Source organism: Euwallacea similis, chromosome 20 (assembly GCF_039881205.1).
Source record: "Euwallacea similis isolate ESF13 chromosome 20, ESF131.1, whole genome shotgun sequence".
Classification (NCBI taxonomy): domain Eukaryota; kingdom Metazoa; phylum Arthropoda; class Insecta; order Coleoptera; family Curculionidae; genus Euwallacea; species Euwallacea similis.
The window spans coordinates 2,024,965-2,048,851 of record NC_089628.1 but is presented as its reverse complement, the minus strand read 5'-3'; the positions used below and the strand labels follow the sequence as shown (position 1 = coordinate 2,048,851).

At 40.7% G+C, this 23,887-nt stretch overlaps 2 protein-coding genes across 5 annotated transcripts in view; both read right to left on the bottom strand.

Annotated features, from left to right (window-relative positions):
* LOC136415372 (paired box protein Pax-2a-like) overlaps positions 1-23,887 on the bottom strand; it is an 81,437-nt gene that overhangs the window by 22,099 nt on the left and 35,451 nt on the right. For all 4 annotated transcript variants that reach the window (XM_066399926.1, XM_066399928.1, XM_066399929.1 and 1 more), the window contains exon 4: positions 211-376. In XM_066399926.1, the coding sequence (XP_066256023.1) occupies positions 211-376 (166 nt within the window). The remainder of the gene's footprint in view (positions 1-210; positions 377-23,887) is intronic.
* The window catches only part of LOC136415369 (maternal embryonic leucine zipper kinase-like), a 101,017-nt gene continuing 86,116 nt past the window's right edge, over positions 8,987-23,887 (bottom strand). Inside the window, exon 11 of the mRNA XM_066399921.1 lies at positions 8,987-9,000. The gene's annotated coding sequence lies outside the window, so the exon portion shown is untranslated. The remainder of the gene's footprint in view (positions 9,001-23,887) is intronic.

Here is a 23,887-nt window from a genome sequence, read left to right as displayed (position 1 = left end):
AAAAATTTAAATATTCTTGACGACCCTCCATCCAGAGCCAGATCAAAAGGCGGCTGTCGCTTTAACAATATTTTGTACGGGTGTCACATCTCGCACATATGCAACTTTGTCTAAAAATATTTAAGTTGGAACACAATGACGGCTTTCATAACTCCTCTAAATTTATCACCGAGGGGTTAATAGAGGCGGTTTTTGAGAGTCAAGTCTTACCTGGACAGGATTTTGGAAACACAGCCATGAGACACCCGAAGCTGCCTTGAAATATCACAGGGCCGGACTCCGTTGTGGGCCAGCTCGACTATGCGTTGCCGGACGACGTCTGGAAGAGGCCGCCCGTTGACGAACACTCCTCCCAATTGGTTCACCCCACCGTGACCTGGAACAAATAGGAAATTGTGAGGTTACGGCTGGTAATAAAAAGGTTAATAACGGTCCTTTTCGGTCATAATACGTTTTTAATGAACCCTCGTAAAAATGCTAAAAACGGTTGTTATACGGTCCCAGATCATTTGGGTTATGGACAATTTTCGTAACATCGGCTTTAATCAACAATATGGTCTTACCTACTTTATCGGTGAGTAAAAAAAGACGGCAAAACGGATATAAGTACATACATGCACACAAACAGAAATGTGAAAGGAAAATAAATAATGGCGGATGTCGCAGTCTCTTAGTTAATACACTTTCTTGTCAACGTATAATTAAAAAGCGATTTAATGCTACGACTTTATGGACGGAGAACGTGTGCTCTTGCTTAACTTCACATTAGAGTCATCTTTCAGCATGAAAATGAGCATAAATACGGTTCGACGTTTTCGTTCATAAATGTATCAGACCACCGCAGAACACCCCCGAAAAGACTGAGTCTTCAATGGGCACGTGCCACTCACGTGGCCTGTCATCGTGCGTCGGTTGGCTGCCAGTGATAAAGCGTCTTTCGAAAAAAAAAATAATTGTAACATCCTGAGTTTTAGTAGCTTTTTATGGTTATGTGTGAGGAGGGAAGTTCCGTCTCTCCCCCCCCTTCGATTCGCCATAAAAACGAAGTAAGGAATTTCATTAAGGCCGGATTTACAAGATGACCACCTGTCACACATAGATAAAGCGGAAACATTACACCCTAATACAAATATAATCCCACTTATCAGTGGAATACACCCGCTCAAATAGGGCCACTTAACAGACACATGTCCCGATTTTTATCACCTCAATCGGCAGATCTAAAACACTCCCATGCGGGGGTTCAAAGTGCCCGCCGACAACCCCGATTTGTGTACACGCGTTTTTATTTATCCATTTCCCGGAATTAAATTGAATTAGCCCTCGGGAATCTCAATTAATTAGATGGCCCTAATTGGCTTGCCCGCAACGTCCATGACATCGCACAATGGAGAATGATAAATGGAAGGCCCTTTCCACGATTTCCCAACCCTTTAGGCATCCATTACCAGCCGGGAAGAGCACATATGACTTCAGTGTAGCTGAAGAGTGGTAAATTATCTGAAACCAATCGCTGAATTGCATAAAGCAGCGCAGTATCGTATTTTGTGTGTGGTACCTGGGGTACTTCGAAGGCTCATTATTTTCGAATTTACGACTCGATTTAACATACTGGAAATTATATAGGGCCATGGCAAGCCAATAAAGCCTATTTTTTTCTTTAACGGAGGAATATCAATCAAGCTACACACAGAGAGAAAGTATGAAATAGAGTCAACAGCTAATCTGCATCGGCTCGTAAATATCTCGAAATCAATCAGTTAACGCAGGGCTCATAGCGAAACCCATAATGGCAATTGAACCCATGTATACACCCATGCAAAGCTGCTACGGTTGGCTCTGGGCAACAATTAAGCACACCTTTTCGTGAATCTATATGTATCTCGCCCATGGAACGATATCTTTCTTTAGTTTCAAATGAGCCGTTTGTTATATTAAGTCATAGCTGACCCCATTGCAATGGGTCGAACCACGCGGTTAATTTTAATGGTTCTATGGTATTATGCGAGGAATGTGTGACGAGGAAAGCTCCAAAGTGGTACCCGCAGATGCTGATCTGTACTGCTTTAGGAAATTCAAAGTATTCTCGATTCGGGTTAGTTTAGATTAGTTTGGGTTCGGGTGGTTTAGGTTAGCTGGGGGGCTTAAAGTGGTTCGGGTCAGTTCGGGTTAATCAGTAAAATTCATTAAAAAATAAGCTGTTCAAGGCGCTAGAGAAAGGTTACATGAGTCATCGTCAGTTTTCGCATAATGTTCTGTGAGCTTGAAAGTGCCTTTTCTGAGGGCTCAGACTGTCTGGTATATTTTCATGGTTTTTTGATAAGATTCTCCCAATTTCAACGTTCTTTCACCAACTCTCAGAACATTCTGAAAGTGCCGTGTTTCAGAGATGGATAAAGAGCCCGTTTGAAGTATTAGGTTATCCTAAGAGCGCCGGATTTAGGCCTTCAGGAGAACACCTGAACTTTTTGCATAAGTCAAATCGACTTAATTACCACCTTTGCATGTTGCTTCGGAGGTCGTTGAGCAACCGAAATATATTTCAATTAAAATTTTAGGGGCTTGTGAAGGGGGAAACCTAGAGCGATTCCAAATAAGGTTGTTCCTATTAAATTTCTTTCAGAAAATTCAAAATTGGTTTCCATACCTCTTATCGAGTGGCCTCAAAAAAGGACAGTATTCTGAATTCTTTTCCACTAAAAAGGGGCCATCTAATTGAATTTAATTCAAATTTACAAATTCACGATCCTGCCGAATGCACAACGCGGTGTAATTTCAAATTTCAATTTTTCTCACAAATTCGCTGCAACTGCACTGGTATTCGATGCGTGTTACAAGCCAGTATTAAGGTCTAACCGAGTTGCGGGAAGATTTACATGAATCGCCCCTTTAAATTCAATTTTCCGTACTTTAAACCTGATTTAATGCCCATAGAACTTGTCGCAATTAGCGTTTAAGGCCGGACCATGAATTACTTTTACCCGTTTCGAATGCATATCGAATATGTTCAGGGAAAAGCCAATTTATTTGTTTTGTTCGGATGCGCACAATTAATAGCATTTTAAAAATCGCTAGTGCAGTGATTTATCCGGGAACATATAATTTTCAGAGCTCTATGAATTCGAGAGCAATATATCAAACCTCATAAGAATAGACCGGGTGTCTTTTAAATTGACTTTTCAAAGCTCATAAATCGGCATTGCTGAATTCTAAATGGGTTCTGACCAGGCTTTCAGAACCAACCGAGCAGTAAATCGGGAGAAATGAATGGACTTAAGATGAATGAAGGCTTTCTTCTTCGGACAACTGCATCTGTTTGTTTGCTATTTAGTTCTAGAGCATCAGCGTGATGTTTCATGGGTTTTACCTGAGTGGTTGGCTATTGGAAATATTATGCAATACAGCTACCTCATACCAAGGTTTAATACGCATTTTATTATTCGGTTATTAGAGGTGTCATCATCAGGTTAGTTCAGGTTAATTCAGGCTAGTTCGGGTCAGCTCAGGTTAGCCCAGGTTAAGTCCGGTTCGGTGAACCAGTACGTTGCGCAGGCAATCTGTGGACATGGAATCGTTGCAACGCATTTACATAGAATAAAGAAAGCAGAAAACAACATGTGCTGGTACTGCGCCCAAGTAGACGACCCTGAACGTACAATTTTCGTCTGTTCAAAGTTTGCGAAAGAGAGAATGCAGGCGGAATTGATGTGCAACGTCCTACTGACGAAGAACAATATTGCGGAGATTTTAATAAAGGATCAAAAATGCTGCAAAAATCGATAACGATAATGGTGGATGAAGTCATGGAGAGCAAGGAGAAGGAGGAGCAAAGAAGAGAAAAGTTGGAGGAAAATCGAGAAAATCGGATGGGCCAATGATCCTTGTTCACCCCTCTCCTGAAGTAATGCTTATGAGGGTCTGGAAGGAATTGTTAGGATGAAGCGAGGGAAGGAGTGTAGCCAGTTGGTGACCCTGGATGGACATACCAATCCGACACTATGTGGTCAGCTTCGAGCTAGCTCACACTTAAAAAAAAAGGTCGGTTCAGATAGTCAATGAATAGAAAGCTGGAGAAAATTGGTCTAGACTCAAATGGGGATTCTAGCTGGGGAAAAAACGTTAAACGGACTGACAGTTGAAATCGGAGGAACACCAGTGAAAAGCCAAAATTCCGTAAAATATTTGGGGGATCGTTTAAGCTAAGACTTGTGGATGACCGAACCTGCAAAAGGGCACACAGTCTTATACTTTGTGTAGCATGCAGGTTTACTGCCCATGGACCTGCTGATGGAAGAGAGAAAAATCCTTCAGAAAGCGTAACATAGATAAATAGGCGTACAGGTTACTGTAACTAATGGAGAAATGGAACACCGTGAAGTGTAGAGAAGTTTCTAACTCATGCAACCACAGGATGTGGAGTGTTTGGGATATATTTATACTCTTAGAAATTTGAGAATAGGAGGAGAAGTGCTGCCGAAACATAAAGAAAGGTGATTACCTAAGAAAAATTGGCGCCTGTATGTAGGAATCGGAGGAAAAATGGAAAAAAATCACACATAGGAAAAAATAAGAAGTAATACAGACGTATAGGAAGGGAGCTCAATGATACAGTGGGCGAAGTAATACATTGCTGCGGTTCCGGGAAGAGAGGGATTGGATGTATTAAGGGGTTGGCTTTCACGGGAGCCTCACACTCCCTGACCCGCCGAAGAAGGTTATTTCGGGTTAGTTAAGGTTACTTTGTCGCCATAGAATACTGCATCGAAATGCCGAATTTCTCACGATTTAATTATCTTCAGATTAAACCAAGCAACAGGTTACCTACTTACAAGTATAGTACTCCATCATGTTCTGGCTGTACCGGTAGGGATTGGTGAGATCCATAGCGGATCCACTTCTCAGCAGTAACCCGGCGGCTAACGTGGACTCCAGTTTGCTTTAGTTTCGTTCTTTGCAGTCCAATAAAATTCGAATCAGTTTACTGAACGACTGAACACAGGGTCTTCAGTTACACTCATTTGATGGATCACATACTTCGGTTTCTGGATTATTCGGAGTTGGCACTTGAGTTTTTGGTTTATGCACATGTCTGTTTTTCAACATACACTTGGTATATGGTTGTGATGTACTGTTTATGAGACCTAGATGAGGGGAGCAAAAACTCAGTGTTTTGTCGCTGTTTGTGTGTTTGTTTATCTATAGGAGGGCAATTTGCCTGGAAATCGAACTTTTACAGTGAAGTTGAAAATCTGAGCAGTCTGAAATACCAGAGGCATGTCTTAGATAAATTAATCTGTTATCTATGTTATCTATCAATGTGCGACGTTTATGGTCTACCACCAACTCCGTGGTTTTTTCCCGTTTTATATCCCAAATCCTCCATCTCTATCTAAAATCAAAATATCTAATTTTTGGGGTTCCCTTAAAAAGGTAACATTTTTCTGGGAACTCCTAAAGCTAATAATATATATAAATAAGGGAACTTTTTTTCTCTTCAAATTCCCATATTCTGACTCGCAAAAATACCCCCGAGTCACCCCAAAATTCCTTATCTGGAAAGTTATAATGATTAACTATAATGACCTAGTGACCATAGAAAATAACATTTCTTTGCAATTTCAATGAAAAATTTTATCTTTAAGCCACTTATACAAGACAACATTACAAATTACGCTAGATAATTTTGGCAGCAATGTTATTCCTAGTTTAGCTGAAAGTGACCCTAACTTTTGATTTTTAAATGGGACACCCTACAGTAGCAGCAGGCCTGAGAACTAAGAACATTTTAACTGGGGTCTGATATCTAAATTTAGCCTTCTTCTAAGCCAAAAGGGGGAGAGAAAGGAATTTAGACACCTCTATTTGCCAAATCCAGCTCAGATAATCCTGTCCTCACAAATATACAGGGTGTTTCCTAAACATGCGGATCAAATTTAAGAAGTGTGTTAAAATAGAAAAAAATCGCATAAACATATATCTGTAATAACCTAATACAGGGGGTGAAAGTATAAAAAGAAAAATCATTTTTTATTGCTTTTTACATATTTTTAGAGAGATTGAATTAGAATTTTCACCGTTTAATAAAAATATTATAATGTGTCTTCTAGAAATCTAGGCAGAAGGCTCACGCATGAATTTCAGACGTGTACACACAAGGTTGGTTTGATAGAATTTTGAAGAAAAAACATAAAAGAAAATAGATTTCTTATAATTATTTCAAATGCAGCAACTAAAAATACGATTTTTCTATTCCACGTTTTTTTTTCGCGTTTCATTTTGTTTTCGAGATTAAAATTCAAATTCAAATTTTTACGCCTCACTCAACGAACTTAATACAATACAAAAAAATCAAATTAATCACTGAACCCAATTTTCCTCTAAATAACTTTTTCGAAAACACAGGATTTTTTTAACACCGCATATGTCGGGAATTAAGCTATTCTGAATATATGTCGTAGACACTTTTTTCTTATTTTGACCTAAGGAACGTGCCCGCAAATTTGCTCCGAAAATAGAAAACACCACGCTTAAAAATAGTGAAAAATGACCTCCTATACCTCCATCATTTATTTTCGTAACACTATTAAAATGGTAAAAAGAGTGCACCAAACAGCGATAAACCACCAAATAAACAGAACTTTCGAAAATTCACGAATTTTCCGGAAAACACGGGAAAGCGGGCTCAAATCCCGAACGGCGCGGTCAAAATCCGGGACGCGTTTCCCGGGATTACGGACGCGTTTTGCACAGGAACTGACCGAAATCGGGACTCTGGCCTCGCTTTTCGGGATGGGCGGGGCCACAACGCTTTGGGATGTCACAGCGGTTGCGAACTTAACATTCTGTGGACGGCATGCCATGGAGATTTTACGTTTTAAGGTTACGGGATTGCCCCACTAGACAAGGACAGCAGCAGGGATTCCTCCGTGAGCCAAAGAGAGAACGACCGCTTCGATGAGGGGTTGATGTTTGGATTTTGTTTTATCGGTGTCCATCGTGCGGACGTGTGGAAATTCAAGGTCGTGTTTTTCTTCGATAGTCTTTATTGCGGAAGAGAAGTGTGTGAGGTATGAAACAACGTTTCACCTTTTTTTTAAATTAAGAATATCGCAGTCAACTAGGGGAGGGGTGAACGTATCAATGCATGAAATCAAGGATGACAAAGCCCCTAGAGGGCAATGAAGCTGAAAGGTGTCTAAACACCGGTTCATCTGCGCTGCCTCTACAAAAAAAATACAGCTCCATCCTCGTTTTTAATTTCAATTTACATCATAAACATTTTTACCTTAAAATCAAACTCAATTAATGCACCCTCAAAGAGCACTTAAAACTCCAAAAACAATCCTTTTTCCTCATCTCACTTTTGGGCATGTGCAGTGCTCATTCAAACGTATGTCTAGACTCTAATCGGAGCAGTAAAGTCGAGCATTAGGTGAGTTCCAAAATCTAACGTTGTTAAACGGGGGACTTGCGTCAGATTGGCCAATGAGAGCGCAAGGGTGGGGCGGACGCTCCCCGAGAGGCGTCGGTGGCGTCCGCGGCACCCTGTGCACAACAGAGAAGGAAGAATTTAGATCGTGTTTGGATGCTGCGGAATGTGTATATAGATGGAGTGCCAGAGGTGTTTTGGTTGGGTTTACAGCCTAAAGGATTGGTGAGATTATGGAGGAGATTGTTTTTAATTTTGAGATAATCTTTGAAGGGTGCAAATGATACTTGGGAGAACTAAGAAAGGAACATCATTCGTCTTTGATTTTTTTTGCCAATTCGTATGATAGTTTGAGGCAGTACCTCCTTAAGGTCTAACTTCCCAAGGACCAACGCACCAAGAAATCGACCAATGATCTGCCTTTATTTCTGCGCTTCTGTGGAAATTGTTCTCTTACTAAAGTTGCTTAGATCTCATTTTCATCAGTATAGTAAGCGCAATTTTTGAATTTTCAAGCTGTATTACTGAGATGGGAAGTTCTGATAAACCACGGTCCTTAGCACCATCGTGGCAGTGGTACAGTTAAAATTTTATTGAAAAACGTACACATTTATTGATTTTTGAAAGTATTTAGTTACAGATTTAGCTGTGCAATGCGCATATTTTACAATGAAGAAGGTGTTTTTAACTCCACAGAAGCGCGCATATTAACATTACCACTGAATATTTCCGAAGAAAAAACGGTATTTCAGTTCTTTTTCGGAAAAACAAAAAATCTCCTGAATTACCCCTTTAACTCCGACGAAATATGTTCACTTGAGAATTTTTCGGACGATTGACCGTTGTCGAGAAAAATAAATAAGACTATTGATACCGTATATATTTGCAAGCTGGAAGCAGTAGTTTACCATTCCGTATGTGCTGTAATAGTTGTTAGCTGTCAAGCGCGGAAAGTCATACTTAAAATAATCCAAAAAAAGCCTTATGGGGTTAAGTCGGGACTTCGTGGAGGCCTCAAAGATTCAACACCCTGAACGATTCATCGATGTGGAGAATTCATATTCAAGAAGTATCTTACATATATAAACTAGAAGCGCCATTCTGCATAAACCAAAAACCTTGGTTTAAGGCTAGAGGAACGTTTTTGAAAACTATAGATAAGTCATTTCTCAAGGAAGCTTAAGTACTGTGCTGACACACGTTAATTGAAAATTCATGTTGGAAGTGATGTTTTCTCATTAAATGAGGATTTTCTGTGTTGTAAGATTAGTTGTTTCTGAGCTCGATTCAGCAGAAGCGAGCTTAAGTCGTGAAGCTACAGCTAAGAACTCCCTCGAAAAACCTCAGTGGCTACATTAGTCATGCCGATACGACTGAAATCTCAATGGATCTAAAAATGGAAAGTACCGAAGTCTGGTTTTAGATCTTTAGCGGCTTTAGGGCAAATTCTCGCTCCAAAACCTGATTCTCTATTATCAAACCCCTCAACTGTCTCACTACATCAAAAGACCTCAACTCTATTTACCTCTTGCAATTGAAAGCTCGCATAGTGCACATGCACTCGTCTCAATCTCCATATCTACGCGCTACTACCTGACGTCTCTATGCTCAGTAATAGAGCTGTGCAGAAACATAAAGCGAAACAGAGGCAGGATAATTTCGTCCTTTGTGAAAGGATCAAAGCGGAATGAATCCGGAGCCACTTAGTTTAATGTGTACGCCGCCTAATGCGAGCGCACCGCATGTTTAATGCAGTTTGAAGGCTACATTTGCGGTCCCCGTTTGTGGATTCGCCGTTTTCGGTCTCGTTTTCCTATAAGGGAATGATGGATGTTGTTCCCATTTTCAGTTTATGTCGAAAAATCAAAGATCTCTATCAACGAGGACTTCCTCAACGTGCACTTGCTCACAGTTTCACACTTCACCAGACCAGAAAAAACGGGCCATTCACGGCGTTCTGCACCATCACAAACACTCTATCGACTAAATTGATGAATGAACATTCCTTCGGAAAAATCTATGGCTGAGGGAGCGAGACAGACAAACATACCATTCATGGATGAAGGGCTTCGTTCCCATAACGTTTCAGATTTCTTTTCCTATATTTTCGCAATTGTAATTACGATACTCTTGAAACTCCGGCTGTAATTGATATCGGTGTGTGACTTTCTCAGGCGCGAAGTCCGAAAAGGGGGGGAAGGCGACAAAAACGTACCACGACTAAAACAAACTCATTTCGTTTATTATCGAATCCAACGGGGAGTAATTTTCTATTATTAAGTTGATCGAACGAAATCTGTCCCCTTATTGTGCATTGCCGACCCTCCAGAAGGTCACAATTCGATATTTTTGAGCCCATTGAACCATACGCACCATATGGACGGACCAACACGTTCGAATCCACTTGATTACTTAATCAAATTACGCTCGATGATTGCCCTCTTATTTACTGACGATTTTGACGGGGAAGTTTTTAGGGAATCGTCTCTGCTAATGGAAGGAGACAGCTCGGATTTACCGAGGTAATGACTGCCACAGAGGTTCATTCTCCTATTAACGATCTTCAATCCACCGGGGACCTGGAAATTTGCATCTCCACGAACCCTAATAGTTATTAATTTGATACTCCTCGCATTGCGATTGGTACAAATCGGTCAGGAATTAAGAGTTTTTGCATTCGCACATGAAACCCTCTATAACATGCAAGCTTCATGGGTGCCTTAACCTGCCTGCATTGGGACATTTCATGGACGACTAGGACTGGCTCGATGCAGGAAGAACGACGTTCCGGGCGAAACTGCAGGAGCAAATAACTGGAATGGCATGGCAAAAACTCCTTCGATAAATGGAAGAAACCTAAAGGAAAATGCGAAATGACAGAGAGCTATGATTGGACTTGGAAGCTCTTAATACAAGAAAAGATGATCTATAACAGGAAGTTGGACGGAAAACGTGCGGTTATATTAGACGTTAAGAGGTCACATTAGCCGTTCATTTCACACTACTAAGTCTTTCAAAACTTAATAGACAACAATGGCGAAAAGTCCGATGAAAAATCAGCCTCAATCAAGAATTAGACGGGACGGAGTATATCACGGGCACCCCCGCCCGCTCTAAAATAGAGCATCTCTTCACGCTCCGGTGGCCCTTCCTTTGATAATTTATGGCCCGTTGCCCTTTTAAGGGAAATGTCAAACTCGTATTAAAATTGATCCCCACGAAATTCAAATTTTCATCGTATTAGCCGCTTTAGTGGGGAAGTGAGTGCATTTGTGCCGTCGATAAATCTAGTCCGAGCCCAATTTGCATTTGCCATTGTTGAGGCATATAGGTAATTATGATGCTAAAACTGTTTTGGAGATATTTACTACTACCAATAATTCATTGTATGACGTATGATGCTTGGTGTCCCATTTAAGGGTTGCGATTAAGGAAATTCCGCCTGAGGAGCGTTATTTAGGGGCATTTTTTGAAATTGAACTATATACGGGGTGTTGCATTAAAAAATCGAAACGGGTGGTGTTTTTCTGGATATTTTGGAATTAACTTAGTTAAAAAAAAATTAGATTTGAGGTCTTGAAGGCACTATCAATATCGTAAAAATAGGTACCAATTCGACCTTGTATCTTAGAAACCAAAAGAACTTTGCAACTTTGTTTACAAATACTTACAACAGTCACCAAGGTAATGGATGAATCCATTAATTTGAGTTATTTTTTAAGGTAACTGTTCCACGCGTTCCCGAGATATCGAAATTCAAAATTTTAGAACTAATAAAAAATAGGTACCTCCCCCTCTTCGGAAGTTTTCAGAAAAATATCCTACTTTTTGAGGTGCCATTTTTCTGTTGAGTGGACTGGTATGGACCCCGTCTGACCTCTAGATACCTCGCCCCTGGAGTTTTGGAAAAACATTATTGAGGGTCTTCAAAAATTAATGGAAAACCCACAAAGATTTTATGAACTTGTCGAATTTTTAATATCTGGTGAATGAATTTCTTTCAATTTTTGACCTCATTCGCAAACACTATTGTCTCCTTAGGAATTCAAGAATTCCGGGCATGAAGGGCGAAGGTGGTCAAATTTTGAAGGTTTTTTGCGATTTCCGAGTATTTCCGTGGATTTCATTTGAATTTATCTTCTTTATTTTGTGATTGGATGGAATGGATTTTTGAGGACAAGCACCGTCTTGGATCGGGATAAATCCAGCTTTCGGCATGTGAATGTGATGAAGACCTAATACAAGGGCCCAAACGCCTTCTTTGCATGATTGTTCATAAAAATACTTCATATGTGCAATAAATAAAAGAATTTACGAGTACCAACTCCAAAACTACACCAAAAAGGACGTATATTTAAATACAGCTTCAGAGCTGGCGCTTTAGCTCGAGGATGTTTTCCATATTTCACGGTGTGTAGCTTTTCCTTGATTCCTTGCCGGGACCGGTCTTATTTTATAATGTGCTCCCCGTTTACAATCGACCAAAATAGTCAACACAATCTGATTTAAACAACTAATCCCTGCATTTTTCCTCCCCTAAGACTAAATTTCCCATCACGAACACCTTTGGGAAAGCAAAAGAAAATGATTTTCGGGGAGGCCCTCTCCGAGACTCGTAAGGAATATTTCTCTGGTCTGTTGTAAAATTCTAGGGTTATACATCACCCTGTGACGCCTCTTTATAGTATGATAATATGTACACATTCAGGGCCGGGGCAATTTTTACTAAGCAGATTACAATATCAATCTTTCCTGCAGCAGGTCCCTCCTGACTCCTGCTTTATATTCTTGCAGCTTATGCATAATTTCCTGTGGGTTTTTGCTCGTCTCTGCTCATACAAACTTTCTCGTGTCTGGTGCAATTAGCTCGTTGACAATTTGGTCCTTAAAGGCGCAAAGATATTGAAATCTCGCATATGTCCAGTTCCATGCCATAGCTTGCGGGCGTGTTAATAAATAAACAAATAAATAAACAAATAGCTACGGAGTGCCCGTACGTATTATGAGATATCGATAAATTGATCTGTTTCGAACACTATTATTAATACTTGCTTTTGATTTTTCTTTGATTTCCGAGTGAGATAATTATATACGCGCTTAATCAAGTGCGAGCCGACACGCATCGATTTTGTCCTACATACTTGCGGAATTTCCCTTCTATGCCAGCGGTTTTTTGATATTTAAAATTACGTTTTATTTCCTTTTTTCTGAGCAGTGACAGTATAATTTTATTTCTATCCGAGCACCTCGTTTAAGTTCCTTTAGGCATCCCGTCTAATTATGTATATACAGGGACTGGCAAAGTGTTCAGATATATCAAGGGCGCAACTTAAACAAAAAAAAGAAAGAAATCTTAAAAATGGAAAATAGATTTCCACCGTCCACTTGGTCCATCCAATGGATAAGGCGAGGACGTGCCCTAAGCTGAAACTGAAGCGAAGCTGAAAGAAGCGCGGCAGAAGGAGCGAAGCAGCAACATTGAAGAAAGCTTGAGTGCACTAGGTGCAGTTTTCTTCACCCCAAATTTGTCGATAATTTTTGCAAAATTTATCGATAATTTTCAATGCACTTGCTACATTACATGTGAGAGTAAACCCACATAAAGTTCCGAGGTATAAGTTACAGCAACTAAGTAAAGTAAAACTGACTGAAACTATAAAAATAGTCTCCGAACGACATGTCGAGACAGTGCGAACGAAAAAATAGCTAAAACTTAAAAAAAAGATAAAATTTGCGCTTATATATTGAACAAACATTAAACATAAACAAGCACTATAAGCAAGCAGCTTTGGACGAAATTTTTAGTCACTGGCCCCCTGCCCTCAAAGAAAATCGCCCACCAGGAAAGTCGGCCCCCCTTCCTGATCTGCCGGCCGGGACCGTCGCCTAACCTCGCCTCCCCCCATAAGGCCGGTACCAAATACAAGTAAAGGGGGAAATGGAGTGACTAAGGGCAATACATCTTTATTTAATAAGTTGTTTGAATGAACATGAAATTAAAAGGAAGAGGAGAAGAAACTGGATTGAACAAAAACTAAACAGAAAAAAAACAGAATAAGACGGTAACAATTATACAAAACACGAATAAGACTTGCTGTATAAAATACAAGAAAATGAAGGAAATAACAAAAAAAAATTTCTCCGTGATCAAACATGTGTAGTTAGATGGAAACGTGATAAATTATTTATTGTCGAGAATAATAATGTCCAGGGTTTAGGTCCTGGGATCGAAGTCACATTATTGGTCAGGCCAAATATTGAAACTCTCCTCTTCTCTTGATTAGCGCATGCGGTCAAGTCGCGGTCTGACCGTGACCTGACCGATAATACGGATCGTCCTCAAGTATAATGCGGTCAAAGACATCTATTTATGCGACCAGGTGAGACGAATGACATAAATAAGCGAAATTTACAGGAGCTACACCCTGTAACGTAACAAATCTGCATGGATATTCAAAAAGGCCGCGCTGACACGAGACTATAACACCGTAACTTATGGTTACAAAAAGGCTGTCGGAATCACACATGCGTGAAATGCCCTGTTTTATAGCTTCCGATATTTTACCGTCCTCATACATTGTCATTTTGTCCAACGACACTCTTTAAAATCAGACTTCTATACTTGAAACAAACCAAATTTTACTCCAGAGAAGCGATTTTTAACCAAAATAAATCACCCATAATATGAGACAAATTAAACGATCCTTGAAAGTCTTGAGGAACTGCGATAGCTGCTCATCTTGTGTGGTCCTGCCATTAATACACCCTTTGGGTTTAATTTAATTTATGAGCCAAAGTACATATGTATTTTTGCACATTTTGAAGCGATTTATCATCCCTTGAAGTATCTTCAGGCAAAGCACTGAATGCTTGCACCGGCCCAACCATAACTCCCGTCTAATAAGGCCTATTGTTGTCCTGAGAAATAAACTTTAAGGCTAAGGCCGGACTGTGCGGAATTTTTTTAATAAACCTGCGTCTGTATAAAAGCAAAAGTTTTCCCACATACTAATAAGAAAAGCCATTGTTTTTTCCATGTTAATCAAGTGCGCGAGAAAATTCACTTTTGTTGGGACGCGCACTTGACATAGACATACTTTTGTCGGGCGCAAAAGAGGTAAAGATTATAATGGATTTATGAAGGTTAAAATCTTGTAATTTGCAGTCTTGAAATTAAGAAGAAAAGTGTAGGAAGATTATCAAATTCCCGTTACCGAATCCTGCCGATGGTCTACTGCTACGATTCAAATTCACAAGTTAAAGAGGACCTGGGATATGCCTAAAATAAATTGACGCTTTTTACAAGTCAAGAAAAGGAGAAAGAGGATTGGAAATAAGGAACATCCTTTACCGAGTTTGGACTTCAAGGAAAAGACCTGAAGGTCGTTTCTGAGCTCACTCAGGAAGTAAGAAATGATTGTACGTAACAGCCAATTCCTTTTCCTCAGCTTCTTTGTACTGGATACAGGGTCAATGTTGATCAAGTGAAACTTGCTTTCACGATATCAAAAAAGGGAAGTTAAACGTCCATGTTTCTCAAGATTAAGGCTATGGAAAATACAGGATCAACGCAGGTTAAGTATGATAGGAGAGAAGAAATTTGGTCTTCATGGACCAATTCCAAACTGTGGTTGAAAGCATCTTCTAAGGTATGAAAAATCAGAAATAGGTCTCTCAAGTTAATCCGCATAATCCGAACCAAAAGCAGGCTGAAACTTGTTTTCAAGGCATGCAAGAAGAGAAGCAGAGCATCCATGTTTCTTCAACGATGTGGAGAGCAGTTTTCTTGATAGTAAAGATGGAGACCATGAGAGGAAATGGGTCCGGTTTTTTCCATTTGCAGGTGCTTTTGCAGCTTACATCTTAATTGAGCAACTGCTTGGTTGCTGATGGAGTGTCATAAATATCCTTTCAGTGAAACCGCCAAAGGTCCTTCTCGAATGGAATTCTACCATATACTTACTCAACTAATTAATGTTAATTAATTGATCGACATTCCTTGGATTTCAGGCACTGAATATCAGGTTCAAATCTGCAGGAAATGGCAAAATTATCTGAAATAGCTGCAGCACTTTGTGGATGTTCTACAGAAGAAAGCTCCTGATTAGAGCATGTCCTGGATTTCCAAGCATTATAAGATTTTTTTCAGAAACTCCAGCAGTTTTCTACTTCAGTTTTGGAGTCTTCATTTGTCCAGCATTGGTGACCTTCATGTCGTTTTTAAGCAAGTTTAGAACCTCCTTTGAACCCCAACTTATATGGCTGAGTTGCTGCTGCGTAGATAGACCATAGACCGCACAGACCCATAAGAAGTTTTTGCGAGCTCTCAAAAGATTTTTATCTCCTTTGTAAAATTTATTTTCTGGCACTTATGTGCTTTTGGCATAGGAACTTACGTGAAAAATGCGTTACTGGGCTCTACAAAGTGGAGTTTTGGGTTTCTATAAGATTTCTCTTATGTTGTCACTTTCCGCAGTTTAACTTTTTTCTTGGCGCTTCTTGGAAATTTATTTTTCGCATTCCTCTTGAAGCTCTGGACCGTGTTTTTGCTGAACCAGATAGTCACGCCAAAAAACTTGGAAAGTAAATCGTGCAGCCGCTATTTTAAGCCCGAACATGCGTGGTAAAACAAAATAAACGTAATAGCACCGGTAGATGATTAACCTTATTCCGCGTTCACCACTACTGTATGATTATTTATAATACGGATTTAATGAGAAAATTATACATTAGTACGGGCTAAATAATGACAAGCGGTGTTTAATAGGCAAATTTTGCCTAAGATCGGTTTTATTTAGATAGATGGGGAGCAGCGTTAGGGAGCTTCTACCACAATTGACGATAACCTTAAACCTGTACAGGACCAAGTCTTTGTCACGATCAGATGAATAAATAGCACGAAAGCAAGTCGCGAACGGTGTCTAAGTCTTAATGTCAGCGTTGATTTCCTAGCTAAATTAATTTAGTACCGATCGAGATTTGCATTAAAATTCAATAATGCCCCAATGCTCAGGAATTAATCTTTTTGCCGTCTTTATCAACGGCTCGCCTAAGAGTTATGGCCCAATAATAATATTTATTCGTATAATTGTTTAATATCGGCATTCTGCGCATACCTGCAGTCACCTAATAAATTTCCGAAATTAATCTGTTTTATAATTCTGAAAATGCCTGGCTGCCGTGGCCTCGCGAATTAATAAGACGAGAATTTGCAGGTGCAGACGCTTGGAAATGTACGTTTATCGGAGGATTTTCGCCAAAACAGTTTAGTAAAAAAACACGTTTTTTCGTGAGGGAAATAAGAACAATTTTTTAGCTTTTTGGCCAATTCATGGAGCAGATGGGCAAACTCAAATTGAATTGCTGGGGCTCTGAAACTTACGTGAATCTTAGAATTGAAGCTCCTGCCAATTAGATCGGACCGATAAAAGTGAAAAAATGTTTTTTTTGTATAAGAACATTTTCGCGCAAAGCATAATATGTAAAATACTCAGGGTATCCCATTTTGGTGAGATTTTTTGGGGATTTTTTAGTATACTTTGACCCTTTTTTTCGCGAATTATTTCTGCGGCACTTTCAATCCGTTTACGCAACTCTGTCACTGTCTTAATTTCAGTTGTAACCACCAAACTTTCCATTTAAGCCCACAGACAAAAAACACATGGATCTAGGACTGGTGATTTCGCGGGCCACCTTATTGGTCTATTGCGACCTATCCCTCTGTTAAGAAAATATGGCCATGGATGAAAGAGAAGAAAGCGTGAAAGAGGCCTAGAGGTAGAAAAGACGTGGAACCTACCATGCAAGCCCTGCGTGAGCTATGTTTCCTACCTAAGATTGACAAAAAGGATGTTTTCCATGTCGATCTCTGAACGATGCTTGACCAGGTCTTACAATAACCCAAGATAGAAGGTCTTTCTCAAGCTAACAATGGGTCTGTTATCCCGCAGCTACTCGCAGTCAGATCACAAAATCTAGCCTGTTTATATAACACTTATAATATGATTCATTGCTGAGAAAACAAAGAAGTGTGAATTATAAACAGCGATACAGAGAGGAAAAGCATTAGCATATATTTTTCCATTTCATTATCGCATTGTTGTTATTAATCGAGAGTTTTGATTGGTGGGGGGCTTTTCGCAACCGAGTTGCAAAAATTGCTAATTGATTAGGCAGGAAACTCTGAGGCGAATTTAGAAAAACCGTGAAGGATTTGATTGGTAATTATTTGCGGAATATTTCGCTCCTTTTTTGATACAAGGTCACCGGTTTCGTTTCTGTACTTATTATTTGTCAACAAACACATATTTCGAGGATTTATCAAGACGCATAAAGACCGTTGACGGGGGTTTCTGTTGGATCGACATATGACTAGAAATAAGTTGTTGTTCACACGATTTCCGCTCAGTTCTGATTTCAGGTCAAAATGTTTCACTTTTTATTTAATAATTACTGCCCTCGCTTTTTTACTCTGAGCTTTAATAATCATAAGAGAGCTTTTGCACTGACCACCGGCGGTCACTCTTAGATGGTGATGATGTTCTGCATCAGCCACCCCGATGAACTTGGGGTGCCACTTTGTAGTGCCCTCCCAATTAGTGGTGCATACAGGCCAGAGAGGGTGAATTACCTCTGGGATTGAGCAATCACCAGCCGCAAGGCCGCGCAAAAACTCCCATATTCCGGTGTCATCGAATGCGATATCGGAAGCTATCTCTCAGTTATGTCAAAGTAATTACGTTTAAATTTATGTCGGTACTAATGCGATCTAAAGGTGACATCATCATTTAATGTCACTCGGCTGATGCACATCGTGCGCCCAGTTTTTCCACCGGTGGTACCGGGCACTTATTTATCGATCTCCTGGGCGTGGTTCGGCGACGTTTTCCCCTCATTATTCAGCAATAACATAAAGGCGAGAATAATAATTCTCGCACAATCGGCAGGAATTAGCCATGGAACGAGTACCGAGTTAGCACCTTTTGCTGCCGCTAATCCTGGTCGGAGATCGCGCGCGTGACGCCCTCTAGCGGCGGTTTCGCTTTGGTTTCGCGCGAGATTAGGACGCCCTTTGACCCGCCCAACCGCATACGGAGCTGCATGTTGCACCTATAGGGTTTTTTTTATGTGCTAAATCGCGAACAATACTTGAAAAGGTTCGTTTCAACCGTTAAAATTGAAAGGTAACGTACAACGGGGCGCTAGCGGGCGTAATATTGCCTATCTCGTTTGCCGATGGGGGCGCTGCGCGGAGGCAACAACTGAATCCTAACCTCACGGGAAATTACAATTTTTGATGGCTGAGGCAATAAAATCCAACAAGTGTCATTATTAAACGAGGGAATGGACGAAAAACCGATAGAGGATGCACTCATCTTTGGGAACAGTTTATGAAATATGGAAAATAAATTTACTTGAGGGCATTAAAACGAGAGAAACTGCCGAAATCGTTAAGATACTGAAGAAAGAAATCTGCTGAAAAAATATTGTGACGGTGAGCGGCATGTTGTTACGATGAGCGGTTACCCTCTGAGAGGCCTTAAAACATACACAAATACCATGCCAATCAATTTGCCGTAATTATTAATTAATTAATTCGGACTAAGGCAGCTTGACCCGAATTGAGGAATTCTTTTATTAACTTCCGCCGTGAAATTCCTGAGAACTTAACCAACACGGATGCTTTTTGGCGACTTAATGTGACCTGAGCAGGCTTAACCGATCTAAGAAACCTGACCTAAGAAGACTAAGAAGGACGAAGAGAAGAAGACCTGCTACGATTTTATGCCTCACTCCAGCTCTGCTTTCAAGTAACTCGAGCACCCCGACGATCGGGGTTCCCGAGTCAATTAATCTTCTCAGATTTTTCCTGCAACTATTCCATTCATCTTCAAACCTGACACCTGACCTACCTAAGAAGTCTCTAAGCAAGCCTGGGCAAACTCAGGCTGACCTGAATGCACACATGCATAATAGAGGTCATAAAATATGACTCTCCCACATGAAAGGAGAGAAATAAGTAAGTAACTGGTTGAATTCACACATTTGCATCATCGGTAATTATCATGTAAATTGTGTTGTAAACATATAAGAATTGATTTCCTCTCGTTGGGACTCGAAGGTTTCCAGTCTGAAAGCGCAGCTCTGGCCGCATTAAGGCCCATCCACCAAACGAACCATTCTTCTCCTATTATCGTCAATTCATCCTTCTCGAAAGTTGTACAATTTGGCTTGAGACCCGAAAACTAGACAATTAAACCGAATCGAAGCAGTATACTTCGATTTGGTCACGTATTTCGTTTAAATTGCCATAGCCGTCATGCCCTAGATCTTAAATGACAATTATTAACATTTCGATATTCTCCTGGCCCACACCTTGAAAAATGCGACTTAATGTTTATCTGAAAACTAAGTGAGAACTGGTAGACAGATTCCTGCTCTAATGAACTGAATGAGCGAATTCCATATCACCTTAGATGGACGTCGGTCATTAAGAGAGTTTCCTGCGCACCCACACCTTATAATGATACAATTATTCAAAAGAGAAATTTGCATGTAACATATCTAAACAATTATTCAGAAAATCTAATTTAGTAGCTTCAGTACGAGACGTGAGGCCTGGTAGATCGACGGTGGTGCTGTCCGGGCTTCATCATATATCCACACACTCTTTTTAATCAAAATCGAATTAACTTTATTTCTCTTTCACACTTTCTTTAATGCGTATGTAATACCCTGGAATTAAGTCAATCAAAAATGCGTTACCTTCGTGACATACATTCACCTTCTGGTAAAAAAAGTCGGCTCTGAAATTGATATCACGATTGGAAGACGCCCAGATCTCTTATTAGCTTAACACAGTCATTAGAAGGAAGATTTTGATGGTTTTTTGTCAGCTGCGAATACGCTTTCCGGAAGCCTGAAGTTAGGTGAAATGACCTGAGATGATCGAAGGTCAATAGCATTGATTAATGCTTCGATGAGTTTATCAACCGCAGTGATATGGCGAGTTGTTCGCCCGAGCTGATGGCACTCAAGGGGGAGTGGGAAAATGCTAGTAATGGACATATGCAGGGCTTCGTCAAGCCTAAGGATTCGATTTTTGTAAAGATTGGTTTTGTGAAATTTGATAGAAGCAGGTATCTCGCCTAATAACGTCAGTTCAAGATGGGGATCAAGCGGAGATCCTGAGAAACAGAAAAAAACATATGTATCACTCCCCATCTGAAGTAACGTCCGACGGCAGTTCCAGAATGGGATAGGGGTGAAGATCGGGGAGGGTGTTTAGTGGGTATTCCCTGGGTACCCCCAGGGTGAATCCCACGTTCGAGGGTCGAGCAATAGTAATAACATCAAAGGCCTCGATTAGTGCTCAACGCATTCACTTCACTTGCTACTCAAAAAAAAAATGGGGGTCAAAGATATCTCCTCACCTCTTCATGGTGAACCCGGACGTCTTCTCCCTTGATTGCGGGCGAGCAGCCCCAGAGGAGGGAGAAAGGGAACACGCGCAAAAGACCCAAGGATGGACGAGCAATGGGTAAAACCGGGAGTGCCTGGCGGTGAGACCGCGGAGAAACGACTTATTGCAACATGAGTTTTGGGGCAAATAAGATAGGAAGAAACTGAAAAATGCCAGACAAATCGAAAAGGCCAGAGAAGGTCAAAACACAAAGAATAAGGGAGTAAACACCGAAGGGCAGCCATACACAAAAGAGGACGTCGCAACGTAAAGGGGAGAGGAATTGGAGGCGGTGACCCAGAGAGTGAGGGGTCTAGAGGAAAAAATGCAAACAACAGCGAGGCGCGAAGCCATCAGAAATGCCTACTCAATTACACGAAGGGCGAAAAGAAGTATATCGGTCCGCCGGGATGAAAATGTCCCGAAGAGACACCCGGAGACAGAAAACACGAGATGAAGAGACGAAATGGCCCCCTCCTCCCCCACGAAAAATGCTAATCCGGCGGTCTCAGTGAGTGAGGGGATACCGGGTGAAAAGAGGAAAGGGGTTTTGACCCTTTTGAATTGGCAATTTAAGTGTAGGTAAGAGAGAGCTCTTTGTTGAGATGGTAAAAGATATTTCATGACCTCACTTCATTCTAAAATCAAAAAGTTTATGCTAGACTGATTGGATTCATTAAATCTCGACCTGCTTAAATGAATTCGCATAATCGCCAATACGCAATAAAATGAAATCGAAATGATGTTTTTACTATAGATGGACGGCTTCATTTGCTCTGCGAAGCCGACAAGGAATTAGTATACTACTTTGGACACAGGAATCCGGATCAACTAAAAATCTATTAATACCAGCCAATAAATTCCCTTTGGGGCATAAATAACAAGATTATGCGACAGATTCAATAGTTTACAGCGGGATCGACAAAGTTATTAGCGAATACACGCGGAGACTTCCCGTGGGCAACGATGGACCCCCTGGGCCACTATTTCTAAATCACGAAATTCCTTCAAGTCGTTCCATAAATTGCCCTCAACGTAAGCACCCCATAAACGTCACGAATTTCACTCTGAATCAAACACTGACCTAGACAATGAGAGTTGGGAAAAATTGGCACGCGACATTCCTGAAGGTGGCGAACCCATCCGCGGGCACCCATCGCGGTACCATTAGGTGGTAATCTGGGACAGATAAGGCACGAACCGGAGCCTCGGTAACTGTAAAGGAAACCGCGTTGGGTTGACAAAAATTACACGGCAGGTACCGCCCGAGGGTTCCGTTGACATGACGGCATGTAGGAAGTGTTCTTTCTCCGCGCATTGTGTTCTTGTGACGTCACTAAATCATAACGAGTGCTTTATGATTCTTGTTCTGCGGAGGTTTGCTCCGATTTGCGTAAATAGCGAGGCCTAAGGGGCTTTGTGGAAATTCAAGACGACCAGTCAGTCCCCCTTAAAAGCAGCAGTATCAAATGAATGCATACGATTATCGTCGACTAGAAACAGATGGGATTGAAACGCATTCAGACCTTATACGGCACTGCCGACAATTGTCATTTAAGAGCAACAATGGCGCTTGCTTAAGATAACTAGCAATTTCAGATATGGGCCTGTTTGAACAAACGGTTATGCCTGTCCACCTTACGCGACCACAGAACCGTGTAAATGGTACTTTCGGATTTGTTTTAACACGCAGCAATAGACTTCTACCTGCGTATCTCTACTAGCGGGAGCCTTCTGTTCAAATGAAAATTCAGATTCTCCGTTTCTAATTTTTTCTCGCCTCTTGACATTGAAATCGAAAGTTTCATAGCGCCATTTTCTCAACGTCAATTTCACAGCGTCAGTTTCACTGCACTAGTTTCACAGATGCTCAGGCATGTCGCCTCTGATGGTGAGAAATAGTTTAGGCCCCAAGCTTGTTACTGCCAGTACCAAATTTTCTGGACACAGCTACGAATGCTCATTCACCTCCATTAAGATTCTAACAATACGAATCCCTATGGACAGAGAATTTTTTTTAATTTCGACTCTACCTATACTGGTTCCTATGACCCTAAAACGACCCTAAACGTTCTGCTACTCTCTACTCTCTACTGAACCACGATAGTATTTTTCCGTAACCCTGTGCGACCCTAAGTCTCTTAGCTTTAATCTGAATAATTTCTTACTAACTCCAAGAAATCGCACTGACACAGAACCTGGTTTTAACACGCAGGAACCTACCTCTACCTGCGTGGTCCTGCTGGAAGGCGACTTCCGCTCAAATCAGAATTAAGATTCCCTTAATCTAATTTTTTTCTCGTCTCTTGACATTGAAATCGAGAGTTTCACATCGCTTCCAACGGATGTTCATGCAGATCGCCTCTAATGATGGGAACACACGGACAAAACTCCATTGTCTTTCAATGGCGTGTGAATTTTTACTGATATTATTACACATTGCCTTATATTACTAACTTCCAGACTATGCTAAATCATTGTGGCGTTTTGTTATGTTGATGCCGGATTTTAATTTACGAAACGAGAATTTTATTTATAATTCACGCAGATGAGTTAATAATTTACCAGCAGTCTAATGTCTTCGAATGCAGAGTTTTCATTTCGAGGTACGGACGGGAATTTCGTCAACAGTAATAAATACAGACTTGGTTAAATGGAAGAAAAGTTGCATGTTCTAAATACGGCCCTGGCAAGTTTTTAGTCGATCTTAAGACAAGTAGCACACTTAGTGCGATAGTTTTAAAAGCTTCAAGAACCTCTCTCCTTCGTAGTCCTTCTTCCCTTTCAAAGGTATTGCGAAAACGTGATATTTGATGTAGCCCAAAAAATCTAACGGGGTCAAGTCCGGAGAACGGGCTGGCCAAGGACGTTTCGAGAGTTACTTATACGAGAATATCACGGCTAGATAGAAATGTGAGAACGAAATTACTAAATGCTTCGCTGCTTCGGATATTGCTTGCACCTATATATCCGACGCAAAATCTCCAAAATTTGAA